Raw genomic sequence first — 21500 nt, 5'->3', positions numbered from 1 at the left:
ATGTCTGAGACACTCGCTAACTCAAATTGACGAAAACACCCTCGCAATTGTGCGATTCTATGTGGAATAGCCGCCTTTGACAAAAAAGAGGACAATAGTGTCATCATGTCATCAAAAAGGTTTATGGTTTTTTATCGTAATAATCGAAAGATTTATGGGCGAATTTGTTCCGTCACCCTCCTAACTTCTAAGTCCTGACTTGTGGAACACTTTAGTTGTTGTATATGTGCATGCCTAAATTACTATAGTCTGATCCGCATGGGCTGAACTCTATGTCAGACTCATCTGGTCAACGGGTCAACCCCTGGAAACAAATATTTATCAATTAGTTTATCTGATTGATCACATGTTATTCCAAGTTCCAGTGAAATCCAAATGAAATGTCATATAATATATATATACAAATATTTTAATGAGTATTGACAAGTTTTTCTAAAAATATCTATACATCAAAAGAAAATGTTTGAGCTTTTAGGAGATTGTTTTTAGATATTATTGGAATCATCCAAATCAAAATCAATTTGAATGGACCAACAGGAGATATTGAATTGGACCAACTCAGACTTAATGGTCCAAAGTATTGGGTTGGATTGGACCTAGTTCATTTATAATGAATTTATAGTAGATTGAGTTGGATTGAGCCAATACGTGGTTCATTGATAAAAGATAAGAATATAAGTGTCAACAAAGTTAGAACTTAGAATTAATCTAAATTAAAATAAAATTGAATAGATAGAACAGTCCAAACATTTAATTGAACCAGTCCAAAATGGTTCATAATATTTATTGGATTGAATTGATCCTAGTTCATTTGTAATAGATTCATATTGGACTGGATCGGATTAGACCAAATACATTCCAATTGACATCTCTAGCACGTGCAATTAAATCGCAATGATATAAATCAATATTGCATATCAACTTTAACTTTGGTGGATGTAAAATTTAAAGAATAAATGTTAGTCCTATATCATACATACAAATATGAATTGAGCCACACTAACATGTGTGGACCAATCATTAAGCTAAAGCATTTAAATAAGTAAAGTAAAAACATATTTTTAAACTTTAATGTCTCTTCTTATTTTCATCCTTTTTTATGTAGACATATAAATATCATGTGCCATTGTATTGATGAAGCTAATGGCAACTAATCCATCAAATGATGATGATAAGAAATATGCATCATTTGCGTGGAATGTAAGGGGACGATAAGGTGGTGGGGTTTGGAAGTATTGGTGAGAATGATGGCTATTCTGGCTATTCCACTAATCGGTATGGTTTGTTTGGTTTGTCCTTTTGATTGGCCTGTTTATAACTAATTTTGCTTTAATTATTAATTTGTTCATTCACCATTTGTCATTTGTTAGATGTTTACAAAAGTTTTATTTGCTTTTTGTTATCTCTTCCAAGACTTTTAATAAAATCCCTTACATACATATTTAAATTGAAACTATGAACTGTGATGGTTACTATACCGTGTTAACGTGTTAATGTAATAAAGCCAGGGATTAAACTATTCAACTATTTTACCCAACTAAGAGATCACAATGGATTTAAAATTTCCATAGGACACCTAAGTAATTGCTATGAAATACAATGCAATGTAGCAAAATAAAAAGGTTCAGTTTCATTAGAATATTTTTTCTTGTGACCATTTTTGTATGCACCTCACCTTCTAAAATTGAAAGAAAAAAAATGATACATGTAGTTTGAATGCATATATATTTGCAAAATCCATAAGATGTATCTAAAACTCTTGTTTATGCCTCTACAATCCCACTATAAAGGCTTTTACCATTTTGGTTTGGATAAGAAGAAAATGATAGATAATTAAACAATCAAGCATACATATAACTATTGTGACTATGTGGTATGATAAATTTCAAATTAAATCATATAAATTGCTTGATTTAAATAATAAATGTATATTTGAACCATGATTTGTCGTTGTATTTAAATTTTATATGCTTTAAGTTTTGCCTTAAATATTCATCTTGTTTATCCCAACCCAAGCCCGAGCCTGACCTGATGATGTTTTATATAATAAAAATAGATATTACATATTTTTCTTTATTCCTCTTATCTTTTTTCAAGCCATAGTGATATTCTTTTAGTACTTTGTTGGGTTTTGAGGGCACTTAATGTAAATAATTTAGTTTTATTGTTGAGTAAAAAAAAACGTCTTCTTTAGGCTGATCAAGATATAGGTCCAACTCGTGAGCATGTTTAATTGTTAACCAATAAAATAAAAATTATTGACATATAATAGGTGTTTTGTTAAATTGATTCATTAAGTTTCAGTATCTTAATTCAATTGGCGTACAAGATTGCAATTGTACAAGTATAATCCTACCTAACAAGGCATCTCCTAATGCTTTCAATCAATAATTGACCTAACTAGCCAAACTAATGGTTTTATGATCATGTCATAAGTTTAATTAAAGTTCACATCCAACTCACTAGATTACCTAAAAAATAGACTATTGTCTTGGTCAATGGCATATCATCTCTAAACAACTGAATTAATGACTCATTTAACTTTCTCAATGAGTTATAGAGTTTCATTTCTATGTAACTAAGTAATGTTTATTAAAATGGATCTCTCAAACCCTAAGAGTCCATGTATATTGTATTTATATAAAAATGATTTACATGTGCGGACTATAAAATTTGAATTTGAATTTGAACATCTATAATATATGACAAAGGTTAAGTCTATCTATATGAAGAGGGTTGAGCCAAACTAGTGGTTTTATGAACATGCCATAATTTTGATTAAAGTTCACATCAAACTCACTAAATTACCTAAAAAAGAGACTATGGTTTGGGTCAATGGCATGGCATCTCTAAACAATTGAACTAATGACTCATTTGAATTTCTCAATGAGTTGTAGAGTTTCATGTCTATGTAATAGGGTAATGTTTATTGAAATAGATCTCTCAAACCTCGAGAATCCATATATATTGTATTTATATAAATATGATTTACATGCGGGGACTATACAATTTGAATTCAAATTTGAACATATATAATATGTGACAATGAGATAAGGTTAAGCCTATCTATATGAAGATGGTTGAATTGGTGTAAGAGTCCCATAGAAATTGGTGACTTCATTGTGATCCCTAACACTCCAACTGAAACTAGGTTGGGCTAATCATAAATTTAGACTAAAGGAAATCAAATAGAGAACCATTGGGCAATTTAATGAAAACCTCAACAATTTAAGCTTAAACGCGTGAATTTTGGACCTAAATAGAAACAAATGCAACATGCTCTTAAACAAAATGGTTATCTAGCTCAATGTTTTTAATGTGAGTGTGAACTACTAGTTGGTAGAGAGGAATATGGCACCCAAATTGTCATAACACAACTCGAAGAGCATAAGAAAGTGGAAAACCAATCCCTTTGAGCAACATTTTAATCCAAAGAAAATCAATATGCATTAACTATACTTTAATACTTCGACTCTATATTGGAGCAAGTGATGTTGTTTTGTTTTATTGAATTTTATGCAATTATATTTGTTGGAAAACGTGGGGTTACAGGTTCAGATATGAAAATAGAATTGTATATATTCTTAGGATTGTGGAATGATTGATTTATAAAGTTTTTTCTTTCTATTTTTGTACTTTCTATTTTCTCTTCTTTCTATTTTTTCTTCTTTCTATTTTATTTTCTTTCTTTCTATTTATTGCAGCAGCTTATTGTATAAATATGCCATTCTACCATTCCAAAACATGGTATCAGAGCTCTAGGTTTGTCAACCTTGAGATTTTTTCAGCCTTCATTGCCAGTTTTTTGTGTTTTTCTCTTATGGCCTTTAGTGTTGATCTGTAACCAGAAGTGTTCCTTTATTCTCCTTTCCTGCTGGTCTTATTTTTCCTCCATTAACAATGTCCGACATGATTGCAACAAGTGTTCCCGTCCAAACCGATGAAAGAGCAACAAACTCTCATCCTCACACTGGTGATTTACAGAATATTCAGGCAACATATAGACTGAATGGCCAGAATTACTTGAAGTGGTCACAACTAGTGCGTACCTATTTGAAGGGAAAAGGAAAAATTAGTCACCTCCTTGGAACATGAGACTAGGTATGGGCATGAAGTAACAAAAAACATGTTTAATTGTAGTCCAATGTTCATATCAACCTTCATTAATTGGCACGCTTTATTTACAAAGAAGTGTAAACTTAAGTATGTAATGAGTAGTAATAGTAGTAGTAGTAAGCTTAGTAATGGCCATTATGGAAGAAGAACAAAGCTTTGCTTCATGCATGTTAATGCAATCAAGTAGGTCATTTGAATATTTGTGTTGAGATAAATGTAACTCTTCATAGGAATGGTGAGATTTGATTCCAAGAAATAAAATGACATGTCTACATTATGGAAAAAAGGTTAAGATAAATTCTAAAATAATAGAAGCAACAACAATAAAAAAAAGAGGAAAATCTCATGTTGATATTGTCATCAACATAGACTAATAATAAAATAGAGTTAGTAGATGTGTGCTTGTAAAAAAGTATTGTTTCTGTCAATTCTAAAATTATAGAAGCAGCAACAATAAAAAAAAATCTCATTATGATATTATCATCAACATAGAGCTATAATAAAACAAAGTCAATAGATGTGTGCTCGTAAAAGATTACTACTTTAGCCCTTGAACCAAAAAATCTTGTCGAGCTTATAAACATGGTGTGAGAAGTGAGGGTTGATAAAACCAATTAATTGCTCCATATAAGCATTATTCTCTAGCATGCCATGAAGTCTATTCATAATTAACTTTGTCTTATTGAGTAAATCCCTTTTTCACCAAATATGTCTTGAAGCGCTCAACATTGCCATTGCATTTTCGTTTAATGCATAACCCTTTTTTTTCAAATGATATTGAGTTTGGAATGAAAAGGCACCAAACTCCACATGTGATTATTTATAATAGCTTTATATTCTTCAAGCATGAAAAGTTTCCATCAAAGGTTACATTGTGTCTAGGTATAAGAGGAGACTTAAGCTTCTAAGAGATGGGAAACAATCATGACATAACCATGAATTTGGTTTAATAATACATAAACCGGGCTAGAGTAACCATGGGGTGGTTAACTATGGAAAGTAGTTATTGGTTTGATGGGAGGAGCCATGGACAAGGGAGGACTCAATGCAACAAGTCTAGCTAATAGTGGAATGGATAGGCTAAGGTATAATGTGAGTGACTAGTGGTGGAACTAATGAAGTGAAAGGGCAATAAGAAGGTTCAATTGTGTTTGTTGAATGGAAAACCAACTTCATTGAATGTGACATTGTGAAAAAATGTAAACCCTAGTAGATGATAGATAGAGAAACTCGTAACATATATTTAAAGGATAACAACTAAAAAATACACAATGTAAACACCTGAAAACTAACTTGTTTGATATGTAAGTGTATATGTATATGTAGTAAGTACACCCAAATACAAGAAGCAAGGAGTAATCGTGTTCATTGTGAAATAAGGGCCCATTTGGTTCACAAGAAGTTAGGGTATAGAATCATAATCAAAATGGCTCATTCCAATTCCAATTGTTTGGTTGGGCAAAATTGGAATACCATTCCCATTCCTAATGGAAGGGCATTCCCCCAATTGATGGAATGGCCATTCCCTTCCTCTCCCTTGGGAATGAATTACCTTTTTAGTTGATACCAATTCTCATTCTGATTCCTGTATGAACCAAACAGGTTATGGGAATAAACAATTACAATTCTAAGACTGTAAGACTTTGATTCCAATTTTGATTCTAATGGATTTCAATTCTGACTATGAACTAAACAAATCCATGTCCATAATAGGGATAAGAAGCCAAATGATAAGGTAAATAATAGTAAAGAAAGCAACAACCTCATAAAAAAGGTGGCACATGACCATTGGCCAGTAAAATCAACCCAATTTCAACGGCACCATGGTGCATACATTTAAAACAACACCATTCTACTCATGCATATGGAGACATAATAGATGATTTGAAATACCAATATTGGATAATAAAAAAGCAAAGTGGTTTATATTTGGTACCACTATTAGTTTGTATGCATTTGATATTGCAACTAAACATGTAATACATCTAATAGATATTTCATACTCCATTATAGCCATCATAAGAATGCAATTTGTTGAGACTAGAGGTTATATAATGTGTTAATCTAGAGTCTTGGTACCAATTTGGGGTCATGTGCATTGTTAATGCAGTTATTTAAAGCCATTAATACAAGCCTATTAATGTTAGTACAATGATTTTTTTTTGTGAAAGTTGGAAACCAATCATTTATTTCATGGCTAAGCAATAAAATATTTAGAATTAATAATAACTTTACACAATCCATCTAAGACAAGGCCAATCTAAGTAAGTTAAGAAAGAAAGAGATGTAATGGATTAGCCACCCCTCTCTTGAGTCATTGTCAATGCCAATTTCCCTTCCTACCTTTTCAACAACTAAAATTTAGGGATTAGATTGAGAACTTGCATTCTTTGATGACATGAATATGCAAGGTGACTATGAAATCCTCCCTCTCCACTTCTAGGCCAGGCCCTTTTTAGATGTAAGGGCATAAGCAAAAGGGTGACAAAGTACATCCTCATCCATTTTCTACCAGGACTCCCACATTTGGATTCGACTGTCTAACTAGAGCAATTGAGAGAGTAAAGGTGTCACCTCCGTCAAATATATGAGAATGTAGATACTCCCAAACTTAAAGGAATGAAGCAAAAAGTAAGCATAACACCAAATACCAAATGGAAAAATTATAGTTTGAAATAAAAAACTATGTGCTGGAGAGCATTAAAGCTATCAATTGGAAGTGACATGGTGAAGTAATAATAGACATTCCTTTAACTTTAGAACAAGGGAATAATAGAATGCCAAAACAGTGAAACTAGTAAAGTGGTCATATTAAAGATATCAAGAAATGAAAATAATTTATTAGCGGAACTAAGAACTTGAGCACCACAACTTATTCTAAATGTGAATTAAAAAGAAAGAAAAATGTATGAAGTCAAAAGTTTACGTCTTATTGCCTTTGACCAAAACGAAAACATTGTTGAGGGCTAAATTGAATGCTAGTGAGATGTCACCAATAACAATAGCAAGATAAACAATGGGTTTAACAACTGTAACTAAATGAATATAATCTTTATTTCCGTTACCTCTATATTATATCTTTGTTGCTCTCTTCAATATGGAGCCTTTTCTCCACTCTTTCTCTCTCACTCTGCAATTTATCTCGACCTCTATATTCCTTCATCTGCTCAATAACCCCTCTAGACTTCTCTTCGCTATCAGTATCTCCCTTTTCTCTTCACTCTTTATTCTTTCCATTTCAACTTCACAAACCCCTTTTGCTCCTATTCAAGAGCCTCTCTTGCTTCTCCTCACCCAAGAACCTCTTTTATTGGGAATGATGCATCCCGTTTATAATGAGAAGGGGGATTAAAAAACATTCAAAACAATAAGGGAGGATTTTGGTGGGTTAGTATTTTGAGAGGTAAGGGGGGGTTTGATAACTTGAGGTTTGAAAATTGTGATTTAGAGTTAAAAGGGTAACTTGGTAATTTATGATTCAAACGACAATTAGGTAATTTAGTGTTTGAACAAATATTTTGATAATATGGGCTTAGAGGGGTGTTTTGTAATTTAGGGTTTTACATGGTATTTTTATCATTTGAATTTGGAGTGTAGGGGTGCAAATGGATCGGATCATGATCTAATCTGAAAACTGGTCATATTTTTTGTCATATTTAGATAGCCCTCCATCGGATTTTTGGATCAGGTCAGATCGGATTTGAATGCCCCCGTCCGACCCACCTGTAGATATGTATATATTTATAAACATATTTACTTATAAAAAGGCATGTATATATTAATATATTTATCTATAAATATCTTTATATTGCATTTTTTTGTAAATTTTTTAAAAAGACACGTACATATTAATATATATGATGAAAATAGTTTAAAAATACATGTATTTGTTTGTTTTTTATATGAATGCTTATGTTATTTTAACAGTTTATAATTTTTTTTATAATCTAAATTGGATCAGATCATGTGCAAATATCCAACGTCCTCAACGGATTCATATTCGACTACAATTTATGAGATCTGGTCAAATCTTTGAATCAAATTGTATTTGGGTATACCATGATTTGAATCTGATCCAATTTATTTTTCATCCCTTCTGGATGGTGTTTGATAATTCGGGTTCATAGAGGGTATTTTGGGGGGTTCAAAGGGTAATTTCATAATTTGGGTTTAGAATGGTATTTTCATAATTTTAGCTTGGAGGGTGTTTTGATAATTTGGAATGAGGGGGTATTTTTGGCTTTAAGGGTTTCGGATAAACTAGGTCACTAAATTGAATCTTTAGTTGGTTGTAACAAAAGTATGGACTTTAGATTTAATGTTTGATGCGAAAATTTTAAGGTTTTAAGTTTGATGATCATGGTGTGGAGGGGGTCGATCAGGGTCATTAGATTGGACATCATGCAATGTCAACGATGAATTTTGAGAACTTTGGGTTAAGAATTGGAATCTTAACCCAACTCCGGGGATGAGTTGGGGATCATATAGTGGATCGATAAAAAATCGGGCGCTAAGCAAATTTGGAACACAATAGATCCATCTTGAGAGTCTTGACTTAGTCCATTATTTGGCCGATGTCCATTATAGTTGCCATTGTGCTGGTTCATTTGGTTGGAATTTTGCTACTTGTAGTTAGGGGAGTTACCACCATAATGCAAGTTACTAGTAGCTTCTTATTAGATGTCATCACATGTTTCGCTTCTTTAGAATATAGGTCATCAACTGTAGATGCGATGAAGACCCTTGAAGATATAATGTATAAGGTTAGTTTTCAAATGTCAAGTAGTGTACTACAACTAATGAATTTAATATGCTCTTAATCTTCTGCCTACAATCAACCATGGACTATGAGCCCTTCTTAACATGTATCAATTTCAATATCAGGTTGTGGATATATGTCACTTACTTGTCCTTATTACTGATCATATTTTTGTTGGCAAAACAAATTAGTGGTGATTGTCACTTCTTGATATTGATTTTAATGGATTTTTCACACGTGTATATCCATCTATAAAGACTATAACATAAAATGATCAAAACCAATACAAACCGAAGTTATGTATATGAGGTAAAAGGGATTTATTAAAGAAAAGATTGATGCATTAGCACTCTCAAAGCATTAATTGGATCAAATAAAACTAAACATATCACACTTCATCACGCACAAGCAAGTATAAGCTAGTTCTGATCTAAAATCACTAACTTAAAGAAAAATAAAATAAAATAAAATAAACTAAAAAAAAACAAACAAGGCTACGAGAAAATGTGACAATGGAAATCATGCCTCTGTAATCAAATTTGAAGAAACCTACACCCAACTGAGGACCAAAATCAAAGTTGTGCAGAACTAAACAATTATATCCTAAACAATATTAACTTTAACAACACATGAAGCATAGTAAAATCTAGGTTAGATTGGGCTGAAGAACAGATATACTGGGGTGAGTTTGATGGAACCTACTCCATCGGTCTGTTCCCCAACCTCTAATCGTCTTTGATAGAGATGAAACAAGAAGATTGAGTTTGTAGTTACCTGAGAATGTATTGGCCGATTGGTTAATGCTACAGATGGGAATTCCAGTGAAATCGATGTACTCTAGGGTCGTTATCAGATTATAGAGGTCAAGTGGATCCTGCTTCCGCTTTCTAAGTACGAGCAAGCTGAAAATGGGTTCTGCAACTTGCTTGATTCAGGCTCATGGAATCGGGAAGGTCTTGGTTTGCTACCTAATGCGAGAGCAGGACAAGAGAAGAAACCACCGTAAATAGTGGAGAAAGGAGAAGCGATGCCGAAAATGACGGGGTCTTTACTAGATCTGGTAGAAAACGATGTTTTGCCGATGACTGTATGCTCTGTCGGATTCGTAGGTAGCGACGACCGTAGCAAGGAAGGACGATTTTGTTGGATTCGTAAGTAGAAGCATAGAGAGATCTAATGGAGGGGGTTTTGCCGCTACAACTGGTTCGAATCCGCCGCTGCGGTGATGAACGGAAATAGAGAAAGGAGGAGGAAGAAGAAGAAAGAAGAAAAAAGAAAAAAGAAGAATGAAGAATGAAAAGAGAGAGGTCGGAGTGAAGAGGAGAGGCATGGGGATTGTCGCTTGCCGCTCACTAGTTTCGTTTGAATAGGGGAGAGAATAGGGAAATGAATGACAATGGAAGAAGAAGAAGGATAAGAAGAATAATAATAATAAGAAGAAGATGATGATGATGAAGGGGGAGGAGGATAAGGAGAAGAAGAAAACAGAGAGAGAGCAATAGACAGGGATCAGTGGAGAGAGATTTCCGCCGCTCCGCCACTATATATCTAAGGGTCAGGGAGAGTGAACAGTGTATTAGCCTTAGTGAGAAAGATAGGTTCAATCTTATATTAGGGCTAAGGGGCAATTTTGTAAATTCAGGAAAATTTAAGGGTGTTTTAGTAATTTGAAAAAAGTGAGGTCAAACCGGGTCTAAAAGGGTTAGGCTGGGTTTTTGGTTCAATGGTGGGGATTTATGGGTTAAAACAAAAGGGTTGAGATGGGTCTGAGTGTTGAAGAGGTTTGTGTGAGCGGATTAACGAGATAAACCAAAATGGAATCTTTTTAGATGGAAGGGTAAATGAGGGTATTTTTGAATGAAATTTCTTTGGATGGGGTTTTTGGGCATTATGAGTTGATTGGTGGGGTTAGATTGGCCCAACTGGGCTCGGATTGGGCAGATCTGGAAATGGTTCAATTCGGTTAATCTAGGGGCCTCGAAATATAATCTTTGTGTGATCGAGGGGCAAACAAGGTTTGTTTTGGATGAAATTTCATATGGTAGGGTTTTTGGGCAATCTAATGTGATTGGTAAGGTTAAATTAGGCCAACTAGGCCCGAATTGGGCTGATTTTGAATCTGGTCCATCTGGAGCCTTAAAATTGAATCTTGGTGCGATAGAGGGTACGCAAAGGTGTTTTTGGATGAAATTTTTATAGGTGGGTATTTGGAGGTGTCTTGGATCTAATGATAGGTCTGATCAGTCTTAGAGGGTCAGGATCGTAAGAATTTGGGTCAATGGGATGTTTCGGAGTGGAATCTTAGTTTAATAGAGGGACAAATGTGGGAATCTAGGGTTAAAATTTCATGGGCAGGTGTTTTGGTGTGTCCGGAGTCTAAAGGTGTGGTCTGATTGGTTCGGGTGTGTTAAGATCAAGGTAATCTGTGTTCTGAGTGTTTAGGATAACGAGGGTCGGGTGCAGACACCATGTTTGTACATTGGACATGGGCACACGTGTTCGAAAAATGAATAGTGCTCGTAACAATAATTATTGTGAGGAGATTTCTCATCATAAAAAACGACAAATTTTCACTTCATAGAATCACTCATATTGGGTTGGGATTTTATCTAGGACTGAACTAATTCTAAAAAGCAATCGAACCTAAACATGATTTTCATCTCGATAATTGTGGGAATCGCTAGAAACGATTCTCCAGATGGATGCCAAACATGAAATCACTTATAGCTACTTCCACCCATGTACTTTTTTGGGCCATCTCTTGCCCATATAGTTCATCTTTAAATTACAACATATTAAGTTATTTCTAATGACTTCATTTCTTTAACCCTACCCTTTGTGCTTTTTCCACTCATCCATCTTAACATACATATTTTAGCCATACTTATTTGTTGACATGTTATTTCTTGATTGCTGAACTTTATACTCCATACAACATAGGCTACATACCAAACCATATAAATGTTTTATAAAACTTTCATTTTATCTAATTGGTATTCATCTATTACATAAGATTTTACGTGCGCCCCTTCATATTATCCACCCACCTTATTTCTATGGATAAACATCATCTTCAATCTCTTATTTATTGGTAAGAATTATTGAGACAAGGTATTAGAAAAATGTCATATTGTACTATTGACATGCAATCATAAGTATATTATTATCATATTAATCTCCATTTCAATAACAAGAAGAATAAAGGAAAATGATTATTCTTTTTTAGGCTGCATTTGGAAGCAATCTAAAATGTCATCGATGTAAAAGTTGATGCCAGTTTGGTTTTGTCGACGATTGGATGGAATGTAAATTAAGATAAATGTAAAACTCCAATTCGGTTTAGATTTGTTGGCATTTGGATGTAGTGGGGTTTTACGTCGTAAATTGATGTAAAACCTCATCAAAGGTAAAGTTTTACATCGATTATCGATGTAAATACTACATCAATATAAGCAATGTTAAAATTCAACACATTTCTCCATGCTTTTTTAAGCTTAATGGTAAACTTTTTTACGGTTCGGTGTAAAACCTCATCGATGTACTTTTACATCAATGAGGTTTTACATCGCTTCCAAACGCAACCTTATGTGTTGTATTTAGTTGTAAACATATTTTTTTCCTTAAAAAATGAGTATTAATTGTAACCAAGGATTAAAATATTGGCACGATATGCACAATACGGGGCGTATGTATCGATATGGAAGGATATGAGATACGCCACCGTATTGGCACGTAGCGCATAGTATCGGCCGATACGATACTATACCGTGTTTAGTTGTAAACATTTTTTTCCTAAAAATTGAGTACTAATTGTAACCAAGGATTAAAATATCAACACGATATGCACGATACAGGGTGTATGTATCGGTATTGGTATGGGAGGTTACAAGATGCGACAAAACTGGTGGCACTATATAGTACCAGTCGTGCGTATCGGTCCGATACGCCACCATATCGGCATGTAGCGCATAGTATTGACCAATATAGAGCGTATACAAAATTGCTTCATTAGAAAAGGGGATTAATGTGATTCGATCCTTGAAACCCAAATCGCCTAGCATCCAATGATAATAAGTGAAATCAATTATTTTTATTAAAATTAATTCTTACATTTAATCAAAACAAATAGTATATTCAATAACTCAAAGTACAAATTGACAAGAATAATATTGAAAATTACTATTTTATAGACTAATTAAATAAAAAAATTATGAAATCTGCATATATATAAATGATTTTTAAGTTCAATAAATTTATACAAATAAAAATATTATTAATAGAATAATTATCTTAATACTTTATTTTTGTAGACTTGATAAATTATAATATTAATTTTATAAATTATTAATTATTATTTTAATTTGCATTAAATAACAAATTATTTATTATTACAAAGGAAAAACATTGTTTACAAAATATTTGAGAATATAATATAAATTGAATAATTAATACTAGAATAATTATTTTAGTAATTAAAATTTATGAATTTTCATATGATATGCATCATCAAAATTTTAATCAATTTGGTATGTTTTAAGTTAAGATTACATATTTTTATAAATTATTAATTGATAATTTCATTTAGATTTTTATATAAACACTTTTGTTGTTTAAAAAAATGCAAGTATTATTTACTGAAAATTTGTAAATTAATTTTTAGTTTATTTTTTGTTGATGTTAAAAATAAAAAATAATAAAATAAAAATAATTGATATAATAATTAAAATATAATGGTTGCATATGTTTTATGCCTTTGATTTTAATAAAAATAAAAATTGATGCATTATCAATAAAATTGTATAATATCTATGCATCCCATTATATCAACAATAATATATTTATTTAGATATACCATTAAAATATACAATTTTTTTTATGTATTTATACATTGTTCAGTCATTTTAACATTAAACTTGAAGTTATTAATATAATTATTGAAATTGTATGCATTTCCTTAGCGTATCCAAGCATTTCTATATTTTTTGTTTGTATTTATGTGTTTCTCAAGCATATTCATATCCAAATTATCCGATATGATACCCAATATCGATACTTTAATCCTTAATTGTAACAAAAGCCACTTTGTATTGAATAGAAGATGTTGCATTTCATTCATATTTTACAACATAGTGTGTTTATAACAATTATTCCGGTGGGAACGTGGGATCTTTTATCCATTGCAAAAAAAGAAAAAAAAATCCAGTGGCAGAAGTGTAGCCTACATTAACTAAATGATCCAATCCAACGGTTTAAAATTAAGGGCAGCTCCTTTAGCCCTGATGCTCTCATCAGAACCTTTTTATTTTTCCTTAGCGGAGCTGCCCGGGAATCACGGTCAGTCTAACATGGACAGGGTCGAGGCTTGTATACTTTAGGGTCCCATCGATGGGCCGAGCTTGGAAGTGCACAACAACGGTACGATGAGATTGATGTCTGCCCAACCAGGTCTGTTTTTCATTGCCCGCTGCCCGTTCTCAAACCCTCAGTCTATTTTTTTGGCCCTAGTATTTATTCTCCCTCTCACTGGACGTTTTGTTTTGGGAAAGGGGGTTGAGAAGAGAAAGACATCGATTTTTTTTTAAATATATATTTTTTCTAAATCACTTTTTAATTTGCATATATTTACTGCTGTTGTTCTTTGCTTTTTTAATTTAATAATTTTAATTTCCACGTCTTTATTTTGTCATCTCTTCTTATTAATACTAATATTAATATTCATATTATTATTTGACATCTCTTCTTATTAATACTAATATTAATATTCATATTATTATTCTTATTATTATGTTCTTATTTTCACTAAGAATCAGCAGAGCTTTGAGATCCAACAATGTCGAATATCCAGTGAGATTTCTCTATCGTCTTCCTCTGGGTTAGCTTATTCTAGGGTTAGGGTTCTTCGTTCTGCTTTTTGGGCGTTTTCCTAAAAGGGAAACTTTTTCTTCGCATATTTTTCATTGGGGTGGGGGTTCGGATGCCGGTATTTTAGGGTTTGAGATTTGGTTGCCTGGGCCTGGGTACGGTGCAGATCAAGAGAGTATTCTCTTTGGCTGATTTAAACTGATTCAGTTTCGTGGATTGGCTATATAGTGGTTACAGAGCTTTTGCAAATCGAGGGTCGTGCGTGGTTCAGGTGTTTGATTTGGTGGGCTTTGGGATGAATCCGGAAGGGAAAACGGGGGAATTAGGGTTATCGGATGTTTGATATGAACTGTTTGTATGACAGGAATTGTAGGGTTTGACGCGCTGCTGTCGTTTTTTCGGTGTTCCGGCGTTGAAGTTCGCGGGTTTGACTGTGATTGTTGGTTGCGTTAGAAGTTTTCTGGCGAGACCGGTTCGATTTGCTGGCCCGTAATGTATCATTACTGAGGGGTCCTCTGCGGTGGTGTGGAGGATCCCTGTTGGACGGAGTTAAGATCACTGTTTTTAATCGTGGGATTGGACTTTGGATGGGCTTTGCTTATACAGTTGACATGGGGGGTGTTTAATTTTTGGCAGTTTATTAATGTGAAAAGGTTGTATATGTCTACAAGATGGTTGTGTGAATTGGGTGTTTCTGCATTTTACGGAGAGCAACCAAAATAAGGGGACTATTGATTTGTCTTTTTGAGGATTGGTTTTCGCATATTTCTGCATAAGATTGGAGAAATGTACTCTTCGGGTACAGATTCTGTGCCGGAAGCTAGTGGGGTTGCTGGTACAACCTTAGTTCCCATGAGGTTTGTGTGGCCTTATGGGGGAAGAAGAGTATTCCTCAGCGGTTCTTTCACTAGGTGAGATTTGAATAATCATATTTTTGTATTAATTTGGGGTTTCTTGTTGTTCCAGATTTGATGCGGTTTCAACTTGGTTATCCAGCAGAAAATTGTTCATCTGAAGCCAATGAGTATTTTTTGTTCTGTTATCTGTTTAAGAGGTTATAATCGGTAACTATCCCTTTCAGGTGGTCTGAACATTTGCTGATGTCCCCTGTCGAGGGTTGTCCCACTGTATTTCAGGCTATTTGCAGTTTAACACCAGGACATCACCAGGTAATTTTACATGAGCATGTTCTTAATTATTGTCACGATTCCTCCATTTAATGCAAGGTAGCTGCTCTCTATCAAATCTAATAATAAGTATGAAAACTTAAGAGAGTTGGCAGTTTGATCTTGTTCTTAACCGTTTGCAATTGTATAGACTTTTCCTTGTAAATCCTGTACCCGTGTGGATTCTTCAAGACACTCAATTGTTGTTCTTCTATAGTTGCTTATTTACAATTTCACTGGATGAACATACCACGTTCATACATCACCTTAATGGAAAAACTTAAATCAAATAAAACATAATTTGCAAAAACGATAATGGTTTATGGTAGATTGCTCACATAAAAGTATTCCCATTACTTAAAACTTAAAACAACTTATCGTATTTATTAGGGCCATGAAAATTGATTCATTTGGTTTACCTTAAAAGACATGGTATGATACTCTGTATCAAGATGATAACTAGATTTTGGGTCCAGAATATCTTATAGAATTGAATCAACATACTTTGATAAGGAAGAAAAGATTTGGGAATTATTATGAAGAACTTCACATAATCACACTTGTCAAGAAACAACATGCCCAATAAAAAAATGAGTGTGGCAGAATTCCATATGCTAACATGGATGAACAGAAAAACTAGAAAGGATAGGGTCAGAAACGAAGTAATTCGAAGGAACCTAGGAGTCACTCCAATTGGCAATAAAATGAGAGAAAGTAGACTTAGATGGTTTGATCACATGTATAAAAGACCACCTACAGCAGCTGTAATAAAAGAGTGATCTGTTACAAGTTGAAGGAGCTAGAAGGACTTGGGGCAGACCAAAAAGGACATGGGTCAAGGTAGTGAGAAATGATTTAAGCGCTCATAATTTAACAATGGATATGTACTTACGTGGGTAAGGAGATCAGCAAATGGTTTTTCTGATGCCCTAGCAAAACAAGGAACTGCAAGGGAGAGTCTTTTTTGGGCAGTGCTGTAATGTTTGATGTTTATTGGATCAACCTTTTCTAATAAGGGTTGAATTTTGTATTTCAGGTTAATTTATCTCTAATGAAAGTTATCGTTTCTGATAAAAAAAATGAATATGTACTGACAAAAAAGAAAAAAAAAACAATGGGTATGCCATTAAGCAGGTCAGAATTTCGAAACAGGATCCATGTAGCCGACCATACATAGTTGGGCTAATAAGGTTTAAATAATGATGATGATGTTATTTTTAAAGAAAAAGGCCTAGATGATGATGACAGCAATGATTATCAAGAACTTCACATTCTTTATTGTAGCCTGAACTTGAAAAGTTGTTATCATTCCTTTTTTTTAAGATGAAATGTTGAATTATACCAATTTAATTAGCTGCTAAATATAAATCAAGGATTAAGGTATCGATATCGGGTATCATATCAGACCACTTGGATTCGGATATGGATACATTTTGGAAGTGCATGGATACGGACGGAAAAATATGGATACGCCAAAAAATGCATATAAATTCCATAAACATATTAATAACATTATTTTTAAGATCACCATTCATTCATAAAAAAAATATTTTTAAGATCAAAATAGCCATAATTAATGTATAGATACACAAAAAATGTATATTCTAAAGGTATATGTGAAGAAATATACTACAATTCATATAGTGGGATGCATAAAAATCATAAAATTTTATTGATATTATATCAATCAAGAATCCGGGAACATATTATATATATTTTTTAAAAATTAATACATGCGCAAAGCTATTATTATGTTATTTTCTATTGAACTTCAAGGCACAAAACATATGCAACTATTATATGTGAATTATTATATTGATTATTTTCTATTTTACTATTTTTAATTTTGATTATTAACCAAAAGTCAACTAAAAATTAATTCTCAAATGTTTAGTTAACAATATTTTTATTTTTGTAAACAATAAACACATTATTATAAAATGTAATTAAAATATAAATTAAAAATTTATAAAAATATATAATATTAACTTAAAATATATCAAATATATTAAATTTTCTAAGATACACATCATATGCAAATTCATAATTTTTAATTGCTAAAATAATTATTCCATTATTTATATTTTTATTTCCATAAATTTTGAGATAAAAATCATTTTTTGGTATAAATTTAGATTAATGGATTTGACAAATTCAATTGATATTATATTCTCGAGGTTTTTGTAAATAATATTTTTATTTTTAAAAATAATATATATATATATATACTTTTACTTAGTTCAAATTAAAATATTAATTAATAATTTATAAAATTTTAAGATGCATGTCATGCTCAAATTTATAAATATTAAGTACTAAAATAATTATTCTATTATTAATATCTTTTTTTTGTATAAATTCTTGATATTTTACAAATTTTTGATATAAATGTGGACTTAAGAAATTATTTATTCTATTAGTTTATAAAATATTAGTTTTGAATATTTTTTTTTATTTTGTTGGAATTGTTAAACACAAATGTAATTTTTCCGCATTACATGTGGACACTAGAATAGAAAAAAGTTATTTTATTTCATCAAATTTGATAAGTTGAAACGTGGCTTAGTGGATCAAGCGCGCAGTTGAGTCTTTAACGCTTGGTGATTTTTGTCCGAATCACGCCAGGCACATTTTTATAGAAAACGCATACGCAGAAAATATGCCGATCCGTATCGGCCATATCGGTGTGTATCGGTCGATACAACACGATACGAGCCGGTACAAATGCGTATCTCTCTGATATGCGTGATTCGGGATACAGGTTCAGTCATAACATATCCCGTATCCCCTCAGGTACCAATATAATACGCCCCGTATCAGACGTATCATATCGATATTTAAATCCTTGATTTAAATATGCTCATTACAAGCAAATTACTTTAACATCTTAGATGCGTTCCCTTATTATTATTTTTTGGATGGATAACTTGAAAAATTTATTAAAATAAGGCAAAAGAATAGGGAATAATCTACTAGTGGAAAATTGGCAAAACACCCCTCAACTACAATGTGAGACCCCACTCCGCAATCAAATAGGAAATATCAGCAATATAGGAATGCAAAAATAGACTTGTAAGATGGCAATTGTAACTCAAGATATATCAATTTATTGAAGATCCATATTACATTTTTTTTTTCATAAAAGAGAAAATTACTAATTTGTCAAATAAAACAGATATTATCTATATCAGGTTTCCCCAAAGAGGGTAGTTAGCCACAACCAACCAAGTAACAAGATACAATAACAGCCCTTTTAACTCCTTAACCCCAATATATTTGATCCCTAGACATATTACATGAGATTGGGGGGGGGGGCATTCCTGTTTTGCAATTGTGTGTAGTCAAGCTTCAATTACTAATTTGCAAACTATTGTTTTAATTGTAACTTGTCCAGGGTGAATGCCCAGTCACTCAAAACATAGTTCTGGAGTCTGGACATATTACAGCCCTTTTAACTCCCTTAATCCCAATACATTTGATCCCTAGACATATTACATGACATTATGGGGGGCATTCCTGTTTTGCAATTGTGTGCAGTCAAGCTTCAATTACTAATTTGCAAACTATTGTTTTAATTATTAACTTGCGCAGGGTGAGTGCCCAGTCAATCAAAACATAGTTCTGGACAAATCGATATGGGTTTGTCCAATCCGGGAAATATCTCATATTCATGCCTCTTTCTTGTATTCTCTGAAATGGGTACCTTGGGTAAAATGAAGGGCCCCTGTGCCATAGGTCAAAGGTAGAAGGATTTGTTGAAGTCAGTTCAAAATGTTCTAAACTTTTGGGGCTACTCAGGGGTTTCAGGGATCTTGATCAAACATTATATTTTTGACTGATCAGTTCAAAATGATTTAATTGGAATTGCTGATAAAAATGCTTTAATTGGAATTAATTCATACATTGGATTCCAAATAGTGAGCTCCTAAAGCTCTTTTCCCTGACATACTATCTAAACATTATCCTAAATGACACATCTAAGTTTGTCTCTTAATTGGCATGATTGGGTGAAGAAAAAAGGTGGTCCTTGTGTAAATAATAGTAGGTTTTAAAATTTTTATCCTGAACAAAGTGCTTAACAGCACTTGGTAGCAAAATTTAGTCTCTGTGAATTTGATGGATGTACCAGATATGCATTACTATGATGATATGTGGTGGCTTTCATTGATATGATTTGTCAGTTGTGGTGATTAATAACAATCTTGTAGTATTCCCCTATGGATGTACATTTTTGCAGTCACTGATTCTTTTGTTTTTTTTGTTTTTAATTTGGTTATATATGTTTCATAATGCTCAGTTAAATCGGAATTGCAATACATACTAATAAAAGTCCATGTTACTATCTTCTAAAACCTTACTTTTATTTCTTTTTACCCAACTTTTCTTGTATAATATTTATGGGATGATTAAATCAACTCAACAAATCCAGATGCCAATTATCTGGTGTTGGGTTGATGGGATGGGTCTCACTTGTTGTCATTTATATTCAATAAAATGATATGCTTATGAACTGGTAGAAATTCTTTGAATTTATTTAACCATACAGGATTCTCTCAATTTCATAAGCTGCTGGGGTATTGCCAAGAATGGTGAGTAGTACTACGACAAGATCATTATATCTGGTGATTTTGATGGATAGGATGATGTCTGCATGCATATACATTTCTGTGCCTTTGTGCACATCTAATTCTCAAAGTTTCTTTTCTTTTTAAATGCCCTTTACATGCAGTACAAGTTTTTAGTCGATGAAGAATGGCGGCATGATGAACATCAACCTTATATAAATGGAATTTATGGGATAGTGAATACTGTTACTGTCCTATTATCTAGGGAGCCTGACTCTATTCCTTCAATCTTAAGTCCTGACATGCCTGGAACCAGGACCCACATGGATGTGGATAATGATGTGTTTCAGCGTGTGGTAAGTATATTATAACACTTCATTTGTTGAGGTTGTAACTAGATAGATGGAACTCTTAGCCTCCATTTCGGATCCCCTACAAGATTGTACTCTAGATTTCATTCTGGATTTTTTTTTGGTATTTTCTGTGTTCTTTATTTTAAACAATAATGATGAAGTTTGAATTATATGCATGATAGAAATACAACAACAGGGATGATTCAAGGTGAGAATTAATAGAAAAAAGGTTCATCTCAAAGCTGCAGCTTGTAGAAAGATACATGGCAATGATGACTGGCTGTACATCTTTTCTTTGCAAACTCTGATCTTCAAATTCATCAGCTACTAGCAAGTAAACCCATGCAATGCGTGGGGTTGAATAGAGATTTGGTTAGGTTTGGGTTGGAAAATTTAGGTTTTGACATCAGTTTGGGTCCAAGCCAGGGTCCATTTGTAGGGTTAGTCTTGAGTTGGCCTTTAGCTCAACCCAACCTATTATAAACCCATTCTTTATTGAGAGAGTCAAAAGGGGTCAAGAGAAACTTAAGAGGAAAGAAGGGATTTAATGGAGGAGGGGAGATGTTACAGACATTAATTATTGGGAGATAGAGAGATGTCAGAGTGATCTTATTACAGAGAACAATGATGAGTTTTATTAGAGAAAATTAAGATCTTAGAGGATTTTTATTGTGACTTA

The 21500-nt window shown here is 32.9% G+C and overlaps 1 protein-coding gene across 4 annotated transcripts in view; it reads left to right on the top strand.

Annotated features, from left to right (window-relative positions):
* Nucleotides 1-14413: 14413 nt before the first annotated feature.
* Nucleotides 14414-21500, top strand: part of LOC104599026 (sucrose nonfermenting 4-like protein) — a 40811-nt gene continuing 33724 nt past the window's right edge. For 2 of the 4 annotated variants that reach the window (XM_010261396.3, XM_010261395.3), the window contains exons 1-3: nucleotides 14414-15648; nucleotides 15819-15906; nucleotides 20633-20824. In XM_010261396.3, the coding sequence (XP_010259698.1) occupies nucleotides 15524-15648; nucleotides 15819-15906; nucleotides 20633-20824 (405 nt within the window). In that variant the 5' untranslated portion in view covers nucleotides 14414-15523. Of the gene's footprint in view, nucleotides 15649-15818; nucleotides 15907-20449; nucleotides 20493-20632; nucleotides 20825-21500 lie in introns of all 4 variants that reach the window. The other 2 variants (XM_088900765.1, XM_088900764.1) reach the window with 2 other exon arrangements.

The sequence above is a fragment of the Nelumbo nucifera genome, chromosome 3 (assembly GCF_055504915.1).
Source record: "Nelumbo nucifera cultivar China Antique chromosome 3, China Antique-T2T, whole genome shotgun sequence".
NCBI lineage: Eukaryota > Viridiplantae > Streptophyta > Magnoliopsida > Proteales > Nelumbonaceae > Nelumbo > Nelumbo nucifera.
This window is presented reverse-complemented; position numbering and strand designations above follow the sequence as displayed.